Here is a 24,730-nt window from a genome sequence, read left to right as displayed (position 1 = left end):
CAATTATTTGGTTAGAAGGGGTACACAACCCTCCAGGATATGTAAACATTTGCTTGGAATGCACCCATGGAGGGCAAACAAGGGAATGATCCTGTATCCCTAATTTGGACCCAACCTGCTCTCTACCACATTTCCAGCAATGTGAATGGAACAAGGTTCGTCTGAGATATTCTCATGTGACTTTGTTGAACACACTCCTGGTTGTGGGAGAAAATGCAGGAAAACATTCCTAAACATAAAGAACAGTACAAAAGCACTAATCTAAGTTAGACCTCATTCTCCAGGCTGGTGTGTGGCGGCCTGAGTTAAAGTCTACTTGTGTTTATGTGCAGGAATCCAGCAGAGTATTGCTATATATGTCTGTACCACAATTTACTCACATTCCAGATTTTATGCTTTATGCATAAGTACTGTAATCTACCTTGATATTTTAAAACCAGACAAATGTCTAAGGCCTCTTCTATTGTGAGTCACCCACCTTGGTCCTGGCAAGCAGTGGAGCACCTCGTTCTAGGAGTAGTTCTACAACCTGGTCGTGTCCACTTCGTGCAGCGCAGTGAAGTGGAGTCAGTCCATCCTTTAAAAAAGCAAAAACAGTGAAATGTTTATCATACCCAACACTCTTGTGCTCATGGAATACAGTATTCTGCAATTACGAACACCCCCCCCCCCAAAAAAAAACACCTGCAGCAAAATTGGGCCTTTAATGTGAGGGGTATCATTGGGGTACTAATTGTCACTCAAATCACATGGTATCATTCAAGGTCCATCACCACTTATGAAGATGTGGCATGAAGAGACATTACAGAATTCAGGTAACCAAAGTGATCAGCTGCCACGCTCCCTATCCCCATGGGCATAATTATTATTATACCAGTCCCCAGTTTTTAAGCAGAAGAAAGAAAAGAAGCATTTTCTGCCAATATCTTTCTCCACTATTTTGGAATACCTGTGTTGCCTCAGGTTACTTTTGAAACAGGGGTAAAAAACACAGTGCTGCGGAGGTTTGGGCAAGGGGGGGACTAAAAGGGCAATGGAAGACCTTAAAAACATAACATGGAATCAACGGTGGAAGAAGCCTTAATTTAAGGCTGAAAAGCAAGCAGGCCCTAACAACCATTTGGCAAACTTGCTGTGACAGCACCGTCTCTTTGCTGCAGAAGAACATCCTGTCCCAAAGCACTTGCAAGGCTTCTCTGCCACTGAACATGACGGTTAGCAAAAGACAAGTCTATGAAAGATTTAGAGAACTGAGTGCATCCTAGGTGACTCCAGACCTCGGAGAGCAAAGAAACGTGGAAAGAATAATTGTGTTCAAAGTAAACTCTGAAGGACACTGCTATATGAAGGGATAGAAGGAAGGCACACAAAAGAACATAAATTTACCCAAGTCATATTGGATGTTGTTTTTGTATAGATTTGCAAACATACCCATGAACTCCATAGGACACAATTCAACAAGAGTTACTTGCAACTAAGTACTGAAATCTATGGAATAGAACTTAAGGCTTAATGACCTCTGTAGTCCATGCATTCAGAACCCTGAGGCTGGATTACTGAAACACACTCTATGGGGGGCTGCCCTTGGGCATGAACCAGAAGCTCCAGCTGGTGTGGAATGCAGCAGCCAGACTGCTGATGGCAGTACGTGACCAACAACATGTGACATGACTGGTAAAACACCTGCACTGGCTGCACATCTATCAAAAGATCAGGGAATGCTGATTTCAGTAAGGCTTTTTGACAAAGTCCCCCATGACATTCTTGCAGAGAAGCTGTTACAATGTGGGTTGAACAAGGTAAATGTTAAGTGGATTTGTAGATGATTGGCTGACCAAACCCAAAGAGTTCACTAATGGTTCCTCATTATCCTGGAAAAAAGTGACAAGTGGGAAGCTGCAGGGTTCTGTCCTGGGGCCGTTGTTGTTCAACATCCTGATAAATAGCATGGATGGGGGATTGAGCAGATGACACCAGACTGGGAGGGGCAGCTAATGCCACAGAAGACAGAATTTGGATTCAAGATTACCTTAACAGATTGGAGAACTGGGCCCAAACTAACAAAATGAATTTCAATAGGGACAAATGTAAAGTTCTACATTTAGGCAGGAAGAACCATCTGCAAAATTATAAAATGGGGGCACCTGACATTCCAGTAGCACATGTTCAAAGGATCTAGGGGTCTTAGTGGACCACAAGCTTAACATGAGTCCAACTCATTAGAAACAGCCAGCATGGTCAATTGTCAGGAATGACAACAGCTATTCTCCAGCAACATTTGTCATGTCACCCCTAGCAGCAAAATAAATCCTTGTTAGGTGAAAGTCACTTGACTGCTGCAGTTACAGCTTCTGGATCCCAGAAATACACTGAAAGTAGCAAAACCAGAATAATAGCCCATTGTAGCCCTGGTGTAGCTCCTCTTTGGCACCAGTGGCTAGGAAGGAACACTAGTGGGGCAGTGGTTTCCTGTAATCAAAGGGATCTCAGTTCTCCCACTGCTGAAGGTGCTGCTATGAAACTTCTAGCTTGTTTTGTAGAAGCACAACTTCACTGCTTAACCAAAGAATGTCTAAAATATAGGGTAGAGACACAAGGGAAATAATTTATTCCTCTGGTTCCCTGTTTGGGGCTCTAATACAAAATGAGAAATCCACCTTAGACAAGATAAAAGCTGTACGGAACATGCTGCTACCTTACAGGCCCACGTCCTCAGTCAAACCAGTAAAGGTGTAGCAAAGTAGCAAATCAAGCAAGCAAACACTTCCTCTCTCCTTGCCCAACATAATCTCAAACATATTATTGCAATAACCCTTTCGCATAAGCTTCTATTATTACTGTGGACATGACAGTGAATTGCGAATGAGATTTGTAAAATAACTTTTTGAAACTAGGCATAACAATCTGACATAGCATTTTTTTTATTCATGACCGATCAATTCTTCCAGGTATTTAACTCGTAAATTAATGTTTATGCTTATTTTTTCCCCTTAACAGTACTGCCAGTTTACATAAAACTTTATTAAAAGAGTGTTGGCATCTTAAGATTGTTTAATGTATTATTTGTGGGGATGACCATTTCGTCCCCCACAATGCCATCTCAATGCCATGGAGTGCTAGGTCAGTGGTTGTTGCCATTGTTGGCAGCAGCAACATGCACACATATTTCCAAACAAACAAACAAAATTAAGGGGTGGGGAGATAATTGAACCCCATCCACTGCTGGATAATTGTCCTTCCTGCTGGAAAAAAGGGTGAAATGGTTGCCCTGGATACTCTGCTCACCAACAGGTTGGAGAATTTTGAGAGGCCATTTGTGCACAGCTGTGCCTTTAAGGTAACCCTGTTCCCTACCTATCTTCGCATGGCAACTGAAACCTGGTGACAATATGTACACCCTTCAAATAGTGCCCTATCAAGGCACAGGCTTCAAGTGTCCTGAAATGAGAAAACCAAAATATGGAGTACAAGAGCAGTGCTCAGCTTCAGTGTGAAAACAGAGCTCATTACTGAATCATGAAAAACCCACTCAGATTAAACCACAGTGAGCCCCACAGTGAGGAAAATTAAATGATTCTGGGAGGACATAATTTTTTGACCAAGCCTGTTATTTCTGAATTCCTGTTTTGATCTGTCTCATTTTCTTCCTTCATTTGTTAAGTTTTAGTTTTATTTAACAAAACGTATATACTGCTTGATTGAAAAATACCCAACTCTAGACAATTTACAAATGCACATCTGTTTTTACAATGCTGTTTAACAGCTTCTGTGGGTCTGTTTTATAGTTTTTATATTATTTTTGTATACTGCTGAGAGATTTTTCAATTTTAAGCAGTTTATAAAAGCTTTCAAATAAATTAATGAATAAAGAAGGAATCTCTTCAAATAGCTATACCTGAATTCAGATCATCTCACCAATTTGTGACTCGTGAGGTGCTCTACATCTCACTGAGTCATGCTGCCAGCTGTAGGACTCTACTGACAGATTCACTTCTTGCCAAAATTCCAGTCCGTTTGATGGCCAGGTCCTATTTTCTGTCTACAACCAGGAAGCAGAGCAACAAGAGTACTACGGCAAATCTCTGGGGCCTTATAAGCTTTACAGATAGCAGGCGGCCTTGTTCATCAGTTCAGCAATTGTCAGCTGCTCCCTAAGCAACAAGTGTTTTGGACCTAGAAGTGGAAAGTCCAGGAAAGGCAGAAAACCAGAGGCTGCTCTGATTTCTGCTCAGTAAGCACACCATCAAAAGCCAATTCTGAGGGAGCAATGGTTCCATTTTCTTTCAGTTTAACAGCAACATTCAGTGGGTTTGTGTTTAACTGCAATCACTCAAGAGATATATTGGGAAGGCCCTTAAAGAAACATAATTAGAATTTATTAATAAAGTCTGCCGGTGATAATTTTGCACATTCTGTCAAAATAATAAAGCCTTTACTTGAGTTTAAGTGTGATTTTCCCTGGTTTTGTATTGTTCACTCAGATACCATCTTTGTTTTCTGCTGTTTGCCACATTTTTCTTAACAGCACAATGCCTGTGGCTAAGGTTCTGGCCTTGGAAAATAAGGAGAAGCACATTCTCTGTATTGCACTTAAACCAAAAATTTAAGCTGCTCACAGCCTCGCTTCCTCCTTCTGAGCCCTATGGTCATATCATGAGTTAACATGCTTCTTAAACCACACAAGTGGGGGAAACTGTAGTGTGTGAGCTGAAATGGAGAAACAGTAGGAGGTAATTGTCCCCTCCAGAAACTGCCTTGTTTGTAATGTGCAGTTTGGCTTCCAAGTCCCATCTACCAGGTAGGGTGCAATGTTTGAAGCCAAAAGAGGAGGCAGCAGCATTTCTGGTTGTTTGGAGTGGGGTAAAGGTAAAGGGACCTCTGATCATTAGGTCCAGCCATGACCGACTCTGGGGTTGCGGTGCTCATCTCGCTTTACTGGCCGAAGGAGCCGGCGTACAGCTTCCGGGTTATGTGGCCAGCATGACTAAGCTGCTTCTGGTGAACCAGAGCAGCATACGGAAACGCCGTTTACCTTCCCGCCGGAGCGGTACCTATTTATCTACTTGCACTTTGACGTGCTTTCGAACTGCTAGGTTGGCAGGAGCAGGGACCGAGCAACGGGAGCTCACCCCGTCGCAGGGATTTAAACCGCCGACCTTCTGATCGGCAAGTACTAGGCTCTGTGGTTTAACCCACAGCGCCACCCACGTCCCTTTGGAGTGGGTTACAAATCGCTAAATCACTGGGATATAAAGGTGCTTTTCTATTCACTTCTCCAATTGACAAATGGCAAAGCTAGACTCACTGTATCCTTGAAAACTGGCAAGTGTCACATCATTCCTATTTTGTTTTTTATTGCTCTATTTAGTTATGGCCATACCTAAGCAGACAGAGCAAAGGTAAAACAAACAGGACATAAACGGATCAAAGCCTGACACAAGGACACCACACAATAGCGTGACACTGACAAACAAAACCACAAAGCTCTGGAATCTCCCACACTGAGAAGCTGTCAGCAGTGTCCTTGAGAACGAAGAGAAAGGACGATGCTAAACCTGTGCAAATGAGGGTGCCAGTGCTTTGGGACACTCCCTAGGTTCTGTGTGAGTGTCTGTGTGCTAGCAGCTTTGAGCGACACTCCCAGCTGACAGGGGTGATAAGCCAAACAATGAAAGACTTTTAAAATTAGATTCTTTGTGAGAAATTGGAGGTGGTCCTGTACAGATCACATATTGCAAGGCTGCACTTTGATCTAGCCAGTTGAGCAATATAGCATGTTCAAAAGATAGGGAATAATGTATAACAAATTAAAGTGTGACCAGAGCAATCACTTTGTGCTTTCATGCTTGGATAGAATAGGTGCCTAAACTGCGATTCTAAAATACTTTTGTCTGTAACTCTGTCCCAGAACTGATGCTTCATTAATCAAAAAGGACATTTGCTTGCTCTCGCCTACCTTTCATACACAAATGAATCTCTCTCTCTCTCTCTCTGTCTCTGCAGTACACAACTGTTTGTTTTTCTACACTAGTATGCAAACACAGTGTCCAATACTTCAACCAGCAATTATTTGCCAGGGCCACAGACCATTTTTCAGCTCTAAGGTCTTTCTCTTTTACTTCTAAATAAATCTTAAAACCAAAATAAATTATATCTGTTGAATTCAAGATTAGCATTCTGCTTGTGGTTTCTCAATTACTCTTAGGACAAGTCCGCTCACGCCTTTTGGTGCCGCAGCACTGCAGGATGGAGGAGGCTTCACTGGGGCCCCGACGGAGGAATTCAATCTGCAGTGCCCTTCCTGATGGGAGGAGGGGGCATAAGCCCCCGCCACCTATCAGGAACCAGATCTTAGCCTGCACCCTGCTTTGGCAAATGGAGGTACAGGCTGGGACCTGGGCTGTGCCAGTGTGCAGAGCTGATGGAGCCAATGGTGGGCCTCCTTCGGAGTCACCCCTTGCCCATTTAAGCAGCCTAGACCTGGGGCACAGCCTGTTTGTTCCTGCGCCGGGTTTCCTCGCCCACCCACCCATGACTTACACTGCTAATCACTGACTTTGCTGTGACTACAGTGGTTGCTGTTCTTTATGGGGCCGGGTAAGAATTTGTCCACCAGACTAATTGGCTCTGACCTGGTGGGTTTTGCCTACCTCATAGCAATTGTCATAAAACTGGTTGGGCATTGGGGCAATCCTTTTTTTTTTGGATGGAAGGGAGGTTGTAGTCTCCGCCTGCCCCTGGGCCAGGGCTGAAGGTACTCCCTCAGATGGCGGTCCCTGCAGGGGTCACCCTATTTGATGTTAAGTCTTAGGAACCCCTGCCTGGATTGACCACACGTTACTTCCGGTGGGCAGGCCAGAAGTATTTAGATTGCCCTATGCCCAAGCCAAACCTCTTCCATCCGTATTCAATAAAGTTGTGGCCTGTTTTGACCCAAAACCAGTCTTATTGGTCTCTTATTTATATGGGTTGGTGTATGGGAAGTTCGATGCCTTGTCCTGCAATCATATCTTCCTTGACTTGTTAACAGTCTATAATTAATTCTAGAAACTCTTGGAAGTTTTGCTGAGAAGTTCAACAAGAGTGGACAGCTTCCTCTGTAATATCACGTGGCACTGAATAAAATTTTGAGGCATCACTTAAGTAAAGTGGCAAATGTGAAGCAAGAGCGTTCAGTGTCCAAAGTTTTTGCTCCATGGACAGAAGGAATTACCATCATAGAGTTACTCCTTTCATGAGTAAAACAACCTCTTCAATGAGTGGAAATTCTCCTTTCAGTCACAGAACAAAATCTTTGGACTCAAGACTAGAATGCAAACAATGGCTTCCTTAATGGCTATCTCTAAAGGAATGCATATTGCTGTTCATATTTCTGATCCCTGCATAAACCAACAAAGAAACAGAAGGGGGGAAGGAGGTGCAGGATGACATTCAGGGAATAGAAACACTCACCCTGGTTTTGGCATCGATCTGCCCTCCACGATCCAACAAGAGCTTCACCATGTTTGTGTTTCCCCTTTTGGAAGCCACATGCAGTGGGGTGATTCCATTCTACACCATGAAAAGAACAAACAAAAAGCATGATGGACTTGAAGAGGTTCAATGGGGATGGCTTTGCGTTTTGACATGATACAGTATAGAAGATGCATCACAGCATACAGAAAACAGTTAGCACTGTCCTATCTTGAGAAAAACATTCATAGCAATAATTTGCAAATGCTGTTAAATGGAACTAAAATATATCCATTTTTTATAACTATATAGAGAAAAAATCTGATCTTTGTTATGTTTTAACATTTTGTTTGAATAAACAGAAGTTTACTACAACAGTTCTAATTCATGAGAACTGGGAAGGGGCGGTAATTTTGTATGGAAGACTTCACTTATCTTCATTTAGTAACTAATGAAATTTCAATTGTTAATCAGTATAATTACTTAATTTGAATGCAATAACGCAGGTCCAAATGTTCCTGTTGATGTATGCACAAAAATCTCATGAGAGTAATATGCCTACATAATTTCAAATGTGCACTTTTAAAGGGCATTTTGTGTATCTTCAGGAGGTTCTTCACTGATTTACTAAGCAGCAACAAAAACATTCACCAAACATCAAACATCACAATCACACTGTATGCAAGACAAATAAATCAATATTCATAACATACTGGTGTGCTTAAATATACAGCAACAATCATAGCACATTAGCTAAGACACAATGAAGCCTATTATTGTAACAAATATCAGCATTAAAAAGGTCCTAATTAGGTGGGAAGGTTTCGTCTCATCCTTCATTTTTTCCCATTTTCATTGCACATATTTCAGCTGTGGGTTAGGTCTCTTGGTAGAAAACAGGAAAAGCAATCCACAGAAATGTATTAAGATGCAGATGTTTAGTTTGTACACATTATTTTATTATTTTCTACATTTTGTTGTATGGTGGGTTTTTTGTATTTTCTGTCTACTATTTTTTAAATTGTATCTTAATTGCTTCTTGCTAAATTGTTAGTCATCCTGGGAACACACTGTTGAAGGTGTGAGATAGAAACCATGTAAATAAATAAAATATTAAGAAAAGGTAAACCTTAAAACCTTATTCATTTGTGCATGCAGCGGCCAAGGTTGACCATATGTAGCCCTTTCAGGGAATTGTCAATCAAGCTTTCAGCAGTTCAGTGGCAAGATGGGGAAACAATTCTAATTAATAGCTCAATTCTATGCATGCCTCCTCAGAAGTAAGATCAGTCGGATTTCCTCCCAGGACTGTAGTTTAAATACATCTCCTTGTCCTGAACAGCTGTTATGTGTACATAGTCCCAGCAGCTGGGATGCAGGGAGGGAACATGGACAGGACCCTGTAGAGCAGGTGTGGGGAATCTTTTTTCAGTTTGAGGACCACATTCTCTTGAGGGGAACCTTCTGAGATCCACATGCCAGGGACAGGCAGAGCTAAAGGCAAAAGTGGGTGTAGCAATGGATGTGACTCTTACCTTGGCAAGGTAGGCTGCATTACAGACATGCAAAAAGCAGGGGTTTTGTACACCCACACCTCTCCATCCAGCAAGCAAGAAGCATTATTACAAATAAGGACACAATCCAGCCAGGTGAAAACACCCAGGTAGGCACAGAGCAAGGCTGGTGAGGAGTGCAGGAAAAGCATGGGGAATTCGCCTAGGGAGAGGACCAATTGCCTGACACTGATTTATTTCTTTTTGATGATGGTGATATTGATTTCCCACTTAAAAGATACTCAAAGTGACTGACAAAATTTGTCAAAACAAAACAACCCTTTTTAATCATCAACATCCAGTGAAAGTTTAAAAGCCCACATAAGCATGTTACCATATACATTTAATTTGGGATAGAAGCCTATACATTGTTTCCTGGAAGGAAGCCCCATTGAGAACTCAGTGGGACTTGCTTTTGAGTGGACATGTTTAAGATGGCACTGTTGTTGAATTAAAAGGCACACTCACACTGCAAAAGTACTTTCCACTGCCTGTTGTAAAGCAACTAGAGAAGGAGCCAGAAGGATCCCTTCTAGAGGAAGGGTGCGGTACAAATCCCATAAATAAATTAAAACATTCCATAAAGCAGGTGCCACAGTAGAAAAGGCTCTGTTCCTGGCTACCCATCGTATACTCAGTGGCAAGTGACACAGAGCAGGGCCTTCAATGTTACCTACAGCATTCAAGCAGGACATTCATATGAACAAGGAAGTTATTAAGGAAGCGTAGAAATACGTGTGCAGAAGCCTGCTTCTATTTGCATATGGCTAGTAGCTGAACTCCAATGTGAACAGTATATACTACATATCTTAAGCATTAAAGATATTAAAGAGTTGGAGCTTGTTGTGTGCAAAGTACATATGTGAACAGAGTAATGAGCATAAGGTGTTTGCTACAACACAGTTTTTTCAAGTATGCCAAAAGTTATATTAATAATTCAATTAATGTGTTCTGAAGCATGTGCATGAAATTTACATTCTTTCCCTCTACCTATAAGTGTATTGTGTAAAGATAATTTATTACAGTCTGATACTTTGGAAGAAAATGGCTTATTTGTTGCAAGAATAAATGTAAGAATCATTAACTTTTCATAATCTGTCAAAACAGAATTGTAAATTGTTTTTGTTTTGTTTTAATTTGGACATTTAAAGAAAGTTCATAGAATCAATCATTGACCTCCCTCCTTTCATTGTTCTCTCAATGCACAAAAAAGCAAAGCGTCCATACCCTTGCTGTGAAGTCTACAACAGCTCCTCGGTTGAGCAGAAGTGTTGCTACATTAACATTTCCATAGTGTGCTGCTATGTGCAAAGGTGTGAATCCACTCTGCAAAAAAGAAACGGTCTTAATCAGAATGCACCAATTTTTACATAAGGAAGCATTTAACTTTTTTAAGCTAGAGAAACATTAACCCAAAGCATTTTTCCCCTGTGCCAACCTATTATTATAAACAGAAGAGTTAATGTTACTACTTCCTGCAACAGGTAACCAAAAACACTATTTTCCAGTTTAATATCCGGGGGTTTTCCATTTTTATTAATGCAGACAACAACAAAGCAACCTTCTCTGGGTCTTCTACCAAGGAAAACTACAAATCCCTTGATTCTAGCAAGAAACAATGCTCCTGAGCATGCTCAGAAGAGTCACTTCACCATCTGGACTTCCCCAGCTCATTTGACCTAACTAACAATGAGGCAAGCTTTCACCTGGCACCAGTCCCCTCCCCTCAACATGGTCTCCTTGCAAAGAGGCCTATTCTGTCTGGGTTTCCTAATCATTCCTTAAAAGCCCTCATAAAACCCTTCAAAGTTTTGATAGCATATGATCACAAAACCCAGATGGTTCTTGAGACCAAATGGAGACCCTTGCCAATTCATTTCCATGCCAAATTTAAGTATTGCTTTGGTTAGAAAATTAATGTTTTTTTCACCAAAGCGTATTAGAATAATGGTACAGTATAACAGCTACAGTAGAAAATATTAAACTGTACACAATCTCCCAGTGGCAGATTTGAGGCTACTCTTCATTTAAAACCTCCATAAATGCCTGTCATAAAATTAAAAGAAACATTTTACCTCAATACCTTTGAGGGGGTTCCCACTGCGATCTCTTCATTTATCAATAACCAACAACTACCCACAGGAACCATGCTGCAGATTAGCATTAATGGAGTCATGGCCTTATATTACATGCAATTACTCTGTATTTCAAATTATCCCCATAGGCCTACTCCCATTTCTAATTCCCAGTTCTTGTTATCTAAAAACAATCTCCACCATCTCAAAAGAATAAGGAAAGAAAAAAACATCAAAGCAGAGGAGAAAATATACATTTTTGTCATTGGTGCACATTTAGAAATGACATTTGGTACAGTTTGAACTGTATATGACAGGAAAATGAAGCAATTATCTGAGGGAGGGGGGGAGTAGATTAACAAAACTGTTGTTTTTGGTACCTCAGTTGTCCTATTCACCATCATCTGTTGCAGCATGTTTTGGAAAAAAGAGGAAAGATATTACAGATTGGCAGAAAGACAGAGGCCTAAATTGTTTGCTGAAATGAATTATTTTGTTGTTATGGGAGAAAGCGTGAGCTAGTATTCAATTTAACTGTATGCAACCCACATTCTCTTGGGCCACAAACCAGTTTCCCACTCAACAGCAACACTGTTTCAGCTTCCCCCTTCCCCACAACAGATGGTCAGATTTACAAAGACTGAATTTGATATTAACCGTGTGTTAATTGGACTACATATTCAAATGCAAAAACTGTCAAACACCCTTACAAAGTCAGCAAAAGAAAAACTTAGAAACTGAAGAGCGATTTTTGTGCCTTTGAAAATCTAACCTGTTTCCTCCTGCAGTTCTATACTAAACAATAGAGCTTTTATTGCAGATACAGGTTTCAGCAACAACTACTAGAAGAGGAGCATTATTATTTGCATAGCGCCACTTAACAAAAGTATGCGTTTCTTTTTTGGTTACCATGTAAGATGTTTTACATGTACACTTAAAAAGTGCAACATGTGAATGCAGAAAAACATCTAAATTGTTTAAGGAGCTACTAAAGATTGTTGTTTCTTCTCAGTGATACATCTGAGTTTGTCCTGCATAAAGGACAAAACAGGCCCTGGACATCCCAGTTTTTAGTACGATTACCAATACTGGAGAACAAGGAGGGGGAAACAAGCGTATTTTTACCTTAGATTGAACATCAGCATTGTGATCATTCTGGAGCAGAAGAGCCGCTGATTTGGTGTCATCTTTCCTGGCAGCAATGTGCAATGCCGGCAACCGGACTTTCCCTTTAGTGTCATTTTCTAGAAGGATGGCTACTGCCTGATTGTGTCCTTGCTGCAATGCAACCGCCAATGGAGTGAAGCCGTCCTGTTGCAGCAGAAAATAAAACATTCCACATGAAGCCAGAACCCATATAAAGAGCTCCCATGAAGAGGTGTGTTGTACTTCAACACGCAACATTTTATTAGCCACCTTGCGATATATTAAACTCTGGCAACCCACCAAACACTCAAGAGAGGCCCATCTCCAAACATATTTACTACTGAATTTCACGTCTGTTCAAAAATAATGTTAAAAACATAGGTGGTATTTTCAAGGCTGATGTTACAGTGATGAGTTATTTGGCCCATATACCACTGACAGTTGAATGTTGCTGGTGCTCTTTGGGGTTTTTTTTGATGCTGGTGGTTTTTTATTGTTAGTTACTGATGATGATTGTAATTTAGCTTTTTTATATTAATTGGAAGTCACCAATCAACTATTATGTACAGTCATACCTTGGGTTACAGACACTTCAGGTTGTGTCTTTTCAGGTTACGGGCGCTCCGAAATGCTCCGAAGTACCAGAACGGGTTTCTGAGGTCGTGCATGTGCAGAAGTACTAAATTGTGCTTTGCGCATGCGCAGAAGCACCAAATCACAACTGGCGCAGACACGCCACTGCGGGTTGCAAACGTGCATCCCGCACGGATCGCGTTCGCAACCCGAGCGTCCACTGTATTAGATAACTAATAACTCACATATGCAATAATAATATTTGGTTGTGAAATGGCATGCTATGCAAGTCTTATTTTTTCCCCTTTATAATTTAAGTATGGCAAACAAATTTGGAAAAAAGTTTGTATCAGCTCAGGGGAAGTTGCGCATCGAGGTCCCCCAGGCCACCCCAATAACTTCACACATCAATTTTTGTTTAAGGTTTTTGGCATGAATTTGGCCACAACTTTATTTAAATATACACACGTGAGTGGTTGCTTAGGCATTGGTTACAACTATCTATCCTTGCCCCAGGGACAGAACTGACTTCCGGATTCCAGCGGAAGCCAGTCAGGGAGAACCATATTGGGGAGAAATGAAGCTGGACATCAGTCCCTCATCTCTCACCCTCATGCCCCCTGGGGCTTGCACGGCCCAAGTCTGATGCCAGGGACTAGGATGAAAGGGACGACAAGCCCCTGGATTCCTTTAACAGAATTCCCTTTCAGCACCACCTTTGGAGGAGTAGGCACTTACCCCTCCACCAACCAATTTGAACCAATGCCTAACCGCCAACCTTACAAGTTGTGACGATTTGCTACGCAGTAGGCAAAAACCAAATGGCAACAGCCAATCAGGCAAATGGACAAATTTCCTACCAGGCCCCAAGGCAGACGACCCCATGACAGGCATAGCAAGGTCAGAGGACAACGAACCCCCCCCCTTTTCAGGGAGGGTGGGCGGGTGATCCGGTGCACGCAGCGCAAGAGAAGGCCCCAGGCTGCGAGCCCTGTATTTAAGACCTCTGACCCCTCCCACACTTTAGCAACATAACATTCTCCCCAGCAACACTCCTTGCCCAATCACAGCAAGTGGCCAATATGCCCAACAACAGTGGGGTGGCCTTTATGGCCCCCACCACAACACGTGCTCTCTGTTATGGAGAACACGCTATGCAGGAAAATGTTTCTGCTAGCCACAATCTAGAACCCTTGTTTAAACATGTGGAAGGGACAGTTGAATTTCAGACCTTCAGGTGGAAGACTGAGCCTTGGAGCTCAAAGGGTGTTGCCTGGTTGAACAGAGGGCAGAACAGATGAGTGCTTGGCAGGCTAGAATAAGGCAGTATGCTCCAGGTCAAGAGACATGGAGATGGAGCCAAGAGAAATGAGAATGAGAAATAAGCACAAAGATGGTCCAGAGAACCAGTCCCTTTCCTTCTTGTCTCACATCCAGAGATTTAGTGCATTTTCCTGAAGGCCTTGAATAGAAGGTTAAAAGCCTGACCTTTGGGGAAGGGAAAGAACTCAGTAGTAAAACATCTGCTTTTGACGTCCAAGGTCCTCTGGCATCTCCAGGTAAGGCTGAAAGAGACTGAAACTCTGGAGAGCTGCTGCCAGTCTATGCATATGGACCATTGGTCTGACTCAGTATAAGGCAGGTACCTATGTTTGAGTTAGGACTTGGATATAGGAACCCTTGTGTAAAGGCTTATCTGCCACAGCTCAGTGGTAAACCACACAGGGTGTCCTTTTTTACAGAGAGCAGGCCTCTATTTGAAGGAGCTTTGTCTGAGGGCTGTCTAGTCCTAATGTGTCACAAAAAGGGAGAGCATACACATCAACAGGGCACTAAAGTTGTCCATCAACAGTTAGTAACACCTGATCAGCAAACTGAGCAGGCACACAAGTCCCCTGGTGTCTTCCCCATTATGGTGAGATGTACTGTATTTCTGTTTAAATTATAGTGATTATTTCTAAATTTGCATCTATATGTATGAATTACCATATGCAAAATGAACTCTTCTGTTCTCCTTTTCTTAATGCAAATCCTTTCTTTCACAATGCATAACTGATCATGCTAAAAACACATGTTTTGCATGCAAAAGATTCAAGCTTCAGTTCCCAGGTAGGACTGAGAAAGCTCTCTTTATGAAAACCTGCGGAACCACGGCTGGTCAACATATACATTACTTAACTAGACAGACTAATGACCTGACTCATTAGAAGGCAACTTTCAATGTTTCTTTCTATTTTCACTATGTGCGCTCAAATTCCAAAAGCAGCTTGCAATACAACTGAAGGAGGACTGTTTGGGATTAAAGTCCAATATCCCCTGGGCATGCAGAAGGAATGATGAATTCCTGGACAGCCTGTATGGTTGCTATCTAGTGTCAGCTGTTTGAGGTAAAATTATAGAAAGCCTATCCTTTGGTTAGACCAGTAGGAGAAAAGAATGGGGTGTTTTTTCAAAACAGGTGAGACTCAGTTGTGTTGGCTGAAAAGAAGGATTGTTTTAGATCCACCTGGAAAGATGTGATTTGGCACCTCACTGTGCTTCAAGCACTAGCTTGGTCTTAAAACAGTACCCCACAACAGCTATTCCTAGGAGAGTATGCTCACATCTCCAATATCATATTACAGTATTCTTAAGAGAAATGAATTAGTTTGTTTGGGGGGGAGATGGAATCTACTGTAGATTATTAAACAACAACAGCAGAGAACTGGGGGTTTCAAGATCAGCCAGTGACTCATTTACAAATGCTGTTTCTGCCTTGTTGCTTAGCAACCACACAGGATTTCATACTCTAGCAAAGCTGCAACAGTAACATGATCCTGGCCCATCCCAGCAACAGAAAGCATTATTTTAGGAACCACCATCAAATGCAATAGTATCCGCTGAATGAAAGGATAGAGAAAACAGCTGTTAACAAAGGCAGGCTTGGCTGGAGTGCAATGCTAATAAATGTCATACCATTCTGAATACCCTGGGGTGGGTTAACTCCATGCCGAGGAGGGTGACAAATGCAGGGACTGATAAGGGACCACTTTTCACGGTTGCTAAAAGTGGAAGAGCTTTATGAAAACATGCAGATTTGTCCATAGATCAACACTTTCTAAGTTTTTACAGTGGTACCTCAGGTTAAGTACTTAATTCGTTCCGGAGGTCTGTTCTTAACCTGAAACTGTTCTTAACCTGAAGCACCACTTTAGCTAATGGGGCCTCCCACAGCCGCCGTGCCGCCGGAGCACAATTTCTGTTCTCATCCTGAAGCAAAGTTATTAACTCGAAGTACTATTTCTGGGTTAGCGGAGTCTATAACCTGAAGTGTATGTAACCCGAGGTACCACTGTACTTCTGTGGCAGACATTATAATACCATAATAGTAGGTTGGCAGAAGAGAGAACTTAAGTTAATGTTGTGACTTTTGAAGGGACATGTGGGAGGTTAGAGTTATGGGTTTGCTGAGCCAGTGTGGGTTAGGTCTCATAGGTCATAATCCTTACAAGGAGCCTGGAAGACAATGGGAATCCAGTGCAGATATCAGAGCACTAGCTAAACTAAGCCTCAATGCTCAGAGGAAGTAGACCACTGAATACTATATAAGAGGAACAAGCAGTAAGGGCTATCGGCTTCCAGAGACAACTTATTCAAATACTCCCAGTCAGATCCAGCAAGGCTCTTCTAAGATTGCGTTCTTCTGCAGCCCTGCTGAAGAGGCGGGCCACTGAATTCTGTACCAGCTGATGGTCTTCAAGGGCTACTCTACTCAAAATATCATTGCAGTTACCTTGTCATAACCTGAAGGGAGGGCCTTTTTGGTGGTGGTACCCAAGGTATGGAACTCCCTTCCCTCTTACTACTAATACTACTACTAGTTAAATTTATTACCCACCCTTCATCAGCAGGGCCCCATACACATTACAATGATTTGAAATTCAGTATTAAAAACATTAAAAAGAAATTATAGTGACTGGTATAGGGTGGGCCCTGAGTAATTAGCAGCACCCACTTAAAACTTTCAGGCATTTGCTGAGCATTAACACTAGGACCTCCTTAGTGAATTACTGTGTTGCTGGTTACTAAGACAACAACAACAACAATAATAATGATGATGATGTTATTTGCTTTCAAGTGTTGTATTTTTAAAATTATTTATGAACCCATCTCTGTGATAGTTGTTACAATGAAGAATGAGGTACATGTTTTAAACTAATAAATACTCTTCAAATGAGAGACCACAAGAAGAAATCATCTCTGGGTGATAATTGGTACTAATAGCATGAATATGTGACACCCTGAACAGCTAGGAACAAGTGACATTATGCCATGTTAACATCATATATATTATGCAATCTATATACATTAAAACTAAGCCCTCTGAAAGAACAGACAGTAGCCAGGAATCATTAATTTAGAGTTGTGCCTCTGCAAAAAGTGAGAAACGTAACTAAGTCTGGGAGACATCAGTGGAGTTAGTTGACAGTACTTTGTGACTTCTTCCTAGGCTCTATAACTGTCCATACCACCATCCCTTTCAGCTCTGCTTGACTTCTTCCTTGCTATCAACATGCTCCTTATTCACAAACTTTTCCTGATAAAGCTTCATGATGATCAGAAAGTGAAACATATTGTAACTTTATAGATGATCTGCCCCAAAGTGGGATCTCATTTGGTGAATGTTGAAAATAGTTCTATGGAGAGAGAAGGAATAACAGGGCCCTCTAAGAAGACTGGAGATTAAGGAACTGGCTGGAGTCAAGGTGTGAAAACAATGTGTTTGAAGTTTCCTAGGACCTGAGGGCCAGACTACAGGTTACACACAGTAAGCTATTTCTTTCCTGTAATGGCTCTTTTAACGGAAAAGCAGCTTGAACTCTTCCATTGGGAATGGAAGAACAATGGAGGAGGGCGGAAGATGCTGCATAACCCTTTTCCTTATTGCATGATGTGTGCTCAGAATGCCCCTCCACCAGCTGTTCTCTCAACGGTTGAGGGAAAGCACATCTTTCCCCTTGCAGATGAGGGAACAGCCTGAGGTAATAATCGTTTTGAGCAAGTGAAGGGCAAGAAAGAAAGGATTAAGCAGCCCCTCCATCCCGAGGACAGCATTTGAGGCTGCTCTTAAGATAAGTCAGGGCAAACTAAGAGACAGGAGTGTGTACCACGCAGATTCATCTTAACGGTTTTATAAAAGAAAAAGAAAAAGGCTATAGAAAGACCTGTAAATAAAAGATCCAAGTACTGTACCTCAGTAGCAGTGCTCTGGTTGGCTCCATTTTCAAGAAGATATTTCACTACTTCAATGTGGTTCTCTTGAGCTGCCATGTATAAAGGAGTGAAGCCATTCTAGGGGGAAACACAAACACAAAAAATAATAATTTCATTGAGGGCCTAAGGAATTATGACTTCAAAACATGGATATTAAAAAGTAAAGCCCAGCTGCCATTTCCCAAGTAAAATGAAGCAGAATGGAAAAGAAAACCAACAAATATAAAGTTCTGCTGTTTTAATTTTGGTGCTTCTTCACCAGTTGTTTTGATCTACCGACTCCCATTTGGAAGATGGTAGCCCAAAACTTCTGGAGGACACTAGGTGAAGGCTGCAATAGAATACATGTTTTCAAACTGCTGCATGAACAAGCCACTGAAATATGAACGCTTTGGCTCTTTGGTAATGATTTAGTAACTCCACATAGCTTTTTATAGCTTAGTATCCCCTTGATATCTTTTTCATAGCATTTAAGGTAATTTGGTGTTCGCTAGGAGAATTCATTACTAGACTGCTTTCTATGTAGGAAAATGGGAATGTAAAACTGGCAATAAAATTTTATAAGCACTGACGAGGAAAGGGATAAAATATATTTATTTATTGCTTTTATTTAACTGGAGGCAGCCCACTGGGCACTATAAAACCATGGCCTCAAGAAAAACCGCAGAAATGGCGGAATTCTAAAATAATGTATAGAAGCTTATAGTATGTGACTTTTCAACAAAATGAGCCAATAGTATTGGCTACAACATGTGTTTAGCATTTGATTGATTCTAAAATTGTGCTGATCGTAGCACACCAGCAAATTAACTCTTACAAGTCATTGTTGCACTCAGTGCAAGGCCATAACATTCTGGATCACTACTAGTACAAATGGTTTAATATTTATGTGTATTTTATTTATTCATGAGTTCTATATATCCCCCTTTGCCAGTAGGCATCCAAGTGGTTTACTTCAAAAACTGTATAAAACAATACTGTACAATAGAGACAATTCTATAATTGGAACTGAAATATGTGAGCATAAGATTCAGATTCTTTGGAGAGTGTGCCAAAGCAACTCCTATCTGTCTTTCCCTGGATTCAATTCATACAATGCAGCGGATCACAAGAGATAGTTTTGAGTACAATATATTAATATTGAGTAAAATGATTAATATTGAGTAAAAAGAGTAAAATGATTTTATGAAGTTCCTAGAATTTTAATGAGTAAGCTTTGCAAATTGAAGGTGTGTCTTCCCAGCTCTCAAGCAGACTGAAAGAAAGGCTAACTCTGTTGAAAGAAAGGCTAGACTATTGTTTTCCTACCTACAAGATGACATGGCCAACAGCCAGGTCAGGGGAGGCCTACATCATACTGGAAGAGCTTTATCAGCCAGTTGTTGCCATAGCAACACATATGTATCTGACCAATTCTTTAAACATGTAAATGGATTCCTAACTGACTTAGCCAGGCCCATTACATTAGCAAACTTCAACAGTACAGTGGTACATCTGGATGTGAATGGGATCTGTTCCGGAGTCCCGTTTGCATCCTGAGCAGAATGCAACCTGCCTCTGCACATCTGCGGGTCACAATTTGCCGCTTCTGGGCATGCGTGTGACGTCATTTTGAGTGTCAGCGCATGTGCAAGTGGCGAAATCTGGAAGTAACCCGTTCCATTACTTCTGGGTCGCTGCGGAACACAACCTGAAAACGCTCAACCTGAAGCGTCTTTAACCTGAGGCATGACTGTACCTTCTACTACAGTCTTGCAGATACAAAACTAGAAGCTTAGTGCGGACCCACAGGAATCATCCAGACCAACCCCTCAATCCTTAAACAATACAGAAGGGTGCATAAAATGGTTGCATCAAGTTTTGCTTCTTTTAACCAGTGATACATCTTTGCATTATAAAGAGTCATGTTTTTATTTACCATCATCCTGCAAATTAGCATAACTCCAAGGTTTCAACCAAATCTATTCAGGCCTAATTACTGCATTCATGCACCCACCTTAACTTCCCAGGGAGTAAGACCCATTAAAGTTAATATGTGCCTGGACTTCAGCAGGAGTCACGGCTAAGCTTATCTGCAAAGGTTTCACCTTTTGCATTTGCCAGTTGCAGTGAGTGGGGGTTCTTTAACATTTACCCACACTTACTGTGTATTTGCACAACATAAATTCTAGTGAGTATCTGATCTCAGATGAACCTACCACAGTAAAGTGTATCCTAGTTGCTGGGAAGAAAGGAAGGGCAACAGGAGACAAGGGGAAATCTGGTCTTTAGGATTATGAAGATTCTAAGGACTAGAAGCAGGAAACACAATAGCAAGCTCTGTAGGACCTGAAGGATTCCTATCACCTGGCATGCAAACAATTCACTCATTAATCAAGGCTTTAACTTTGATTAAAGTTCATTAGCTAACATTCATTAGTTAAAAACACTGAAAGGTGGGAGTAGACAGGCTGGCTCCTCTTCTCACAGATACTGCTTAGATGTACATTTTGCCTCGTATCGTCACTTTCATAAGGTGCATTCACTTACTTAAAAAAAGAAATCTCAGAGTCAGGGCCTCCAGCTATCTGTGAGCCAAGGACATCAGTAGCCTCTGTATTCTCCTCTCAGCAGCTCTACACATGCTGTGAATGACCTGATCATTTACCCTCTATAAGCAACCATTTTAACACAACTGTAATTCAATCAGAGATGCTCCCTTAACCGATCAAATCCCATCCTTTATGGAGCTGTTAAGTTTTACATGCTATTAATCTCAGGGTGGCGCTGTGGTCTAAACTACAGAGCCTAGGGCTTGCCAATCAGAAGGTCAGCGGTTCGAATCCTCGTGACGGGGTGAGCTCCCGTTGTTCGCTCCCTGTTCCTGCCAACCTAGCAGGAACCTAGTCTTTTTAGACATCAAAGTACAAGTAGATAAATAGGAACTGCTCCACCGGAAAGTAAACGGTGTTTCCATGCACTGTTCTGGTTCACCAGAAGCAGCTTGGTCATGCTGGCCACATGACCTGGAAAAACTGTCTGCAGACAAACGCCGGCTCCCTCGGCCAGTAAAGCGAGATGAGTGCCGCAACCCCAGAGTCGTCTGCGACTGGACTTAACGGTCGGGGGTCCCTTTACCTTTATCTTTTAAGCTGTAAGTAAGTAATTCTCAGCCATGGCTTAGCCTTTGAGTTCAAGCATTTTATTTCACAAATTGCTTGACCGAGTCCCTGATCCAGATCAGATCTGAGAGGGTAGTGGGACATAACTCTTGCCGCCCTCGCCCCCATGGTCTCAGTTTGGATTGGGCGATGTGGCATGCCTGCAATGTGCGGTTTTTGTGGGGGGGGGAGCTCATTCCTTCACTGGAACTCATGTCACTGGACTCTACAGTCTGGAAATGCTTGTTTAGTAATGCTACAAACCTAAACACACTTATCGGGAACAAGCTTTCTTAAATCCAGCAGCACTTACTTCAGCAGCACTTATTTGAAGCACAAATAATCTTCATTAGCTATATTTTTACTTTTTGTAGTCCCTACTGAAATATAATATATGATAAATGGGCAGCCCTCAGGTTACTCTCCTTCAATTCCATAAGCATGTTAAATCACCAGGAACATAAAGAAAATATTTACACTATGTCCTGTGGTTTTTATTTCTGTCTGTTACTTCACAATTATAGACATGACCCCTTTCAGATATTGACAGCATTTCTTTTCCACTCAATTTAGAAGCTATGGCATAGAAAAACATCCTAATGAAATTTGATGACTCTAATAGGAATTTCTTCTGCAGCCAAGTAGGGAACAGCCAGCAAACAGCAGCGATTATGTGATTCTCCTTGCTCTGAATAGCACATGTATTCTCTTTGGCAAATATCACTAGGATAATCATATACAGTGGTACCTCGGGTTACATACACTTCAGGTTACATACGCTTCAGGTTATAGACTCCACTAACCCGGAAATATTACCTCGGGTTAAGAACTTTGCTTCAGGATGAGAACAGAAATTGTGTCCCAGCGGCAAGGCAGCAGCAGACCCCATTAGCTAAAGTGGTGCTTCAGGTTAAGAACAGTTTCAGGTTAAGAACGGACCTCTGGAAGGAATTAAGTTCTTAACCCAAGCTACCACTGTAGCACAAAGCCCCATCATAAGGATATGAAGATCTTGTTGGTGGGTGTAATATATAAAAGCCTCCCACACCAAAAAGTGGAGAGCTACTCATTTGTACTGTGATAATCATGGTCCTTTCCAAAATCTCCCGTTCTCAAAAAAGAAACCAAACTGAAGAGTTGCAGCTAAATCTGTCCCTCAAAACACTTGCCATTTACAAAATTTTGCATTAGACATCTCACCCTACAGAATGGAGTTCAAAATATTAAGTCTAAAATTAAAGGACATAATTCTTACTTTTCTTTTATATATTTGCTATATTTAATTACATTCTTAATTTTGTCCAAATAATTCAAACAGCATCTCCATGCCAAATATTGTTTTAAGTGAGGAGAGAAAACCATCAAAATGCCCCAGGTGGCATATCTTAATGTGTCACTACTATTCACATGACGCAACAATTAATGACAACATAGGGCACAGGAGGCAGCTCTGGTGTAATGGAGTTGCCTGCTGGTGATAAATGCTCATTGTTTTAACTAGTGGTTCAAAAAGTAATTATGCATTTGAGGATCAATATAATCAATCAGATTCTTCTTTGTAGGTGGTTTCCCCCCTTTGCTAAATACAGTGATTGTTGTCATTATGCAAGCCTCACATTTAGTGTCAAACCCATCTACGGTTACTTTTTTGTGCTTATTATAGACCTAACAAAGCACTAAAAAGTCTTATTACTGACATCCATTCAGTGACATTATAGCATAATTGTGCTTGCTAAAGAAAAGAAAAGAAAGCTGAATAACCAGATATTATAAAAGAATATACTTGCATAAAAGCTACTTTTGAATTAACTGATTCCAAACAATAGAACTCTAGATAGTTTTTGAGGTCCAAATTACTACTTAGGAATTGTTATGACTCCAGTTTGACTTTCCACATCTTCTACTCTGAAAAACAAATAATCATGCTCCATACCAAACTACTTTTAAAACTCCATCTAGTTTTAAAGGCAGTTTGCTATGGAGGGCTGCTGTTCAAGTCAAAAGACCCCTTAGGGAGGTGAAACTAGCTGACCAGTAGATCGAGATTTTCTCAACAGTTCTAATATTTATGGAGATGCAATATTGTGACCTCTCCCTTGCCTGCAAAAATGTAGTGTCATCAGCATTCAAAGTGCTTTCCAGAGTGACAAAACCAAGATATATCACTGCCCCAAACAAGATGCTTGTGAACTAAATCTAGGCAGTGAGGAGGAAGATGAAGGAAACAGGGAAGTGAAAGACTGGGAAATAAAGGATGCACTAAAAGTTAAAAGGACTACGGTGCTGGGCCAAAGGCTTCACAGGAAACAAAGTTTAGAGCTAGGCTTTATGGAGTTCCCAGGCATTAGTGGAATCAGTGTAGAACGGACATAGTAGTTCAATAAAAAAGTGCTGTGAAATTGAAGGTAATAAACTCAGAAAGGTGAAGAGGACAGGAAGCGTAGGACATATCAGGCGATAAAAGCAAACGTGTTTGAAATGAAAGGACTCAAACTTCCTATAACAGGCATGTCCAAAGTTTGTTTTGGGGGCCTAATCTAGCCCACTGGTTGATTTAATCCAGTCCCCGTGGCAATATATGTCCTGGGGTAAAATTGTTTTGTTGTTGTTTTTTAAAAAAAGAAGCTTCAATTCTAAAAAAAAAAGCTCAATAGCTTTTGAGCTTTTTTTTTTTTAATTTTTTTTTATTAAGTTTCATTTAATGCATACACATAACAAAGGTAAGTAAAAATAGAAGAAGAGAAAGAAAAAAGAAAAATTAAGAAAGAGGGGGAAAAAAAGTAAAGAGAAAACAAGATAACATACAATTCGACTTCCATCCCTCTTGACTCTGGATTCCTAATTTTTCCAAGATTCTATCTTTACAGCTGTTATTGTTTAGTAACTTGAAACATCGAAAGTTTTATAATAAACCAACTATATTTGGTACGTTTTCGTAATTTCTTTCTATATATGTCATAAATTTAGCCCAATCATCCCTTAACTTTGTATTCTTTTGGTTTCTGATTTTCTGCGTCATATTTGCCAATTCAAAGAAGTCATATAGCTTATTTTGCCATTCCATCATCGTTGGGGTGCTCGTGCTTTTCCATTTTTGAGCAATTAGCAGTCTGGCCGCTGCTGTTGAGTACTGGAACAAAATTACATCTTCTTTCTTAATCTCCTCTCCTATGATGCCTAATAGAAAGGCCTCTGGTCTTTTTAGAAATGTGTATTTTAATATTTTTTTTTAACTCGTTGTATATGGTATCCCAGAATTTTTTAATATCCTCGCAGGCCCACCACCTATGCATAAAATTACCCTCCTTTACTTTACACCTCCAGCAGACCCCGCTACCAATCTTGTATATCCTGTTCAGTTTTTCTGGTGTTAGATACCATCTGTGAATCATCTTTTCTATGTTTTCCCTGATTGCGGCACACGCCGTAAATTTTATTCCCTTCTCCCACAGTTTTGACCACTGCTCATAGGCTATGCTATGTCCTAGATCTATCGCCCATTTAACCATGACTTCTTTGATCTCCTCGTCTTTTGTGT

At 41.1% G+C, this 24,730-nt stretch overlaps 1 protein-coding gene across 50 annotated transcripts in view; it reads right to left on the bottom strand.

The window, feature by feature from the left end:
• ANK2 (ankyrin 2) overlaps positions 1 to 24,730 on the bottom strand; it is a 321,790-nt gene that overhangs the window by 84,397 nt on the left and 212,663 nt on the right. For 45 of the 50 annotated variants that reach the window (XM_077933941.1, XM_077933947.1, XM_077933939.1 and 42 more), the window contains 6 exons: positions 18,032 to 18,130; positions 12,206 to 12,391; positions 11,461 to 11,484; positions 10,233 to 10,331; positions 7,453 to 7,551; positions 479 to 577 (listed from right to left, as the gene is read on the bottom strand). In XM_077933941.1, the coding sequence (XP_077790067.1) occupies positions 479 to 577; positions 7,453 to 7,551; positions 10,233 to 10,331; positions 11,461 to 11,484; positions 12,206 to 12,391; positions 18,032 to 18,130 (606 nt within the window). The remainder of the gene's footprint in view (positions 1 to 478; positions 578 to 7,452; positions 7,552 to 10,232; positions 10,332 to 11,460; positions 11,485 to 12,205; positions 12,392 to 18,031; positions 18,131 to 24,730) is intronic. The other 5 variants (XM_077933935.1, XM_077933975.1, XM_077933972.1 and 2 more) reach the window with 1 other exon arrangement.

The sequence above is a fragment of the Podarcis muralis genome, chromosome 9 (genome assembly GCF_964188315.1).
Source record: "Podarcis muralis chromosome 9, rPodMur119.hap1.1, whole genome shotgun sequence".
Lineage (NCBI taxonomy): Eukaryota > Metazoa > Chordata > Lepidosauria > Squamata > Lacertidae > Podarcis > Podarcis muralis.
This window is presented reverse-complemented; position numbering and strand designations above follow the sequence as displayed.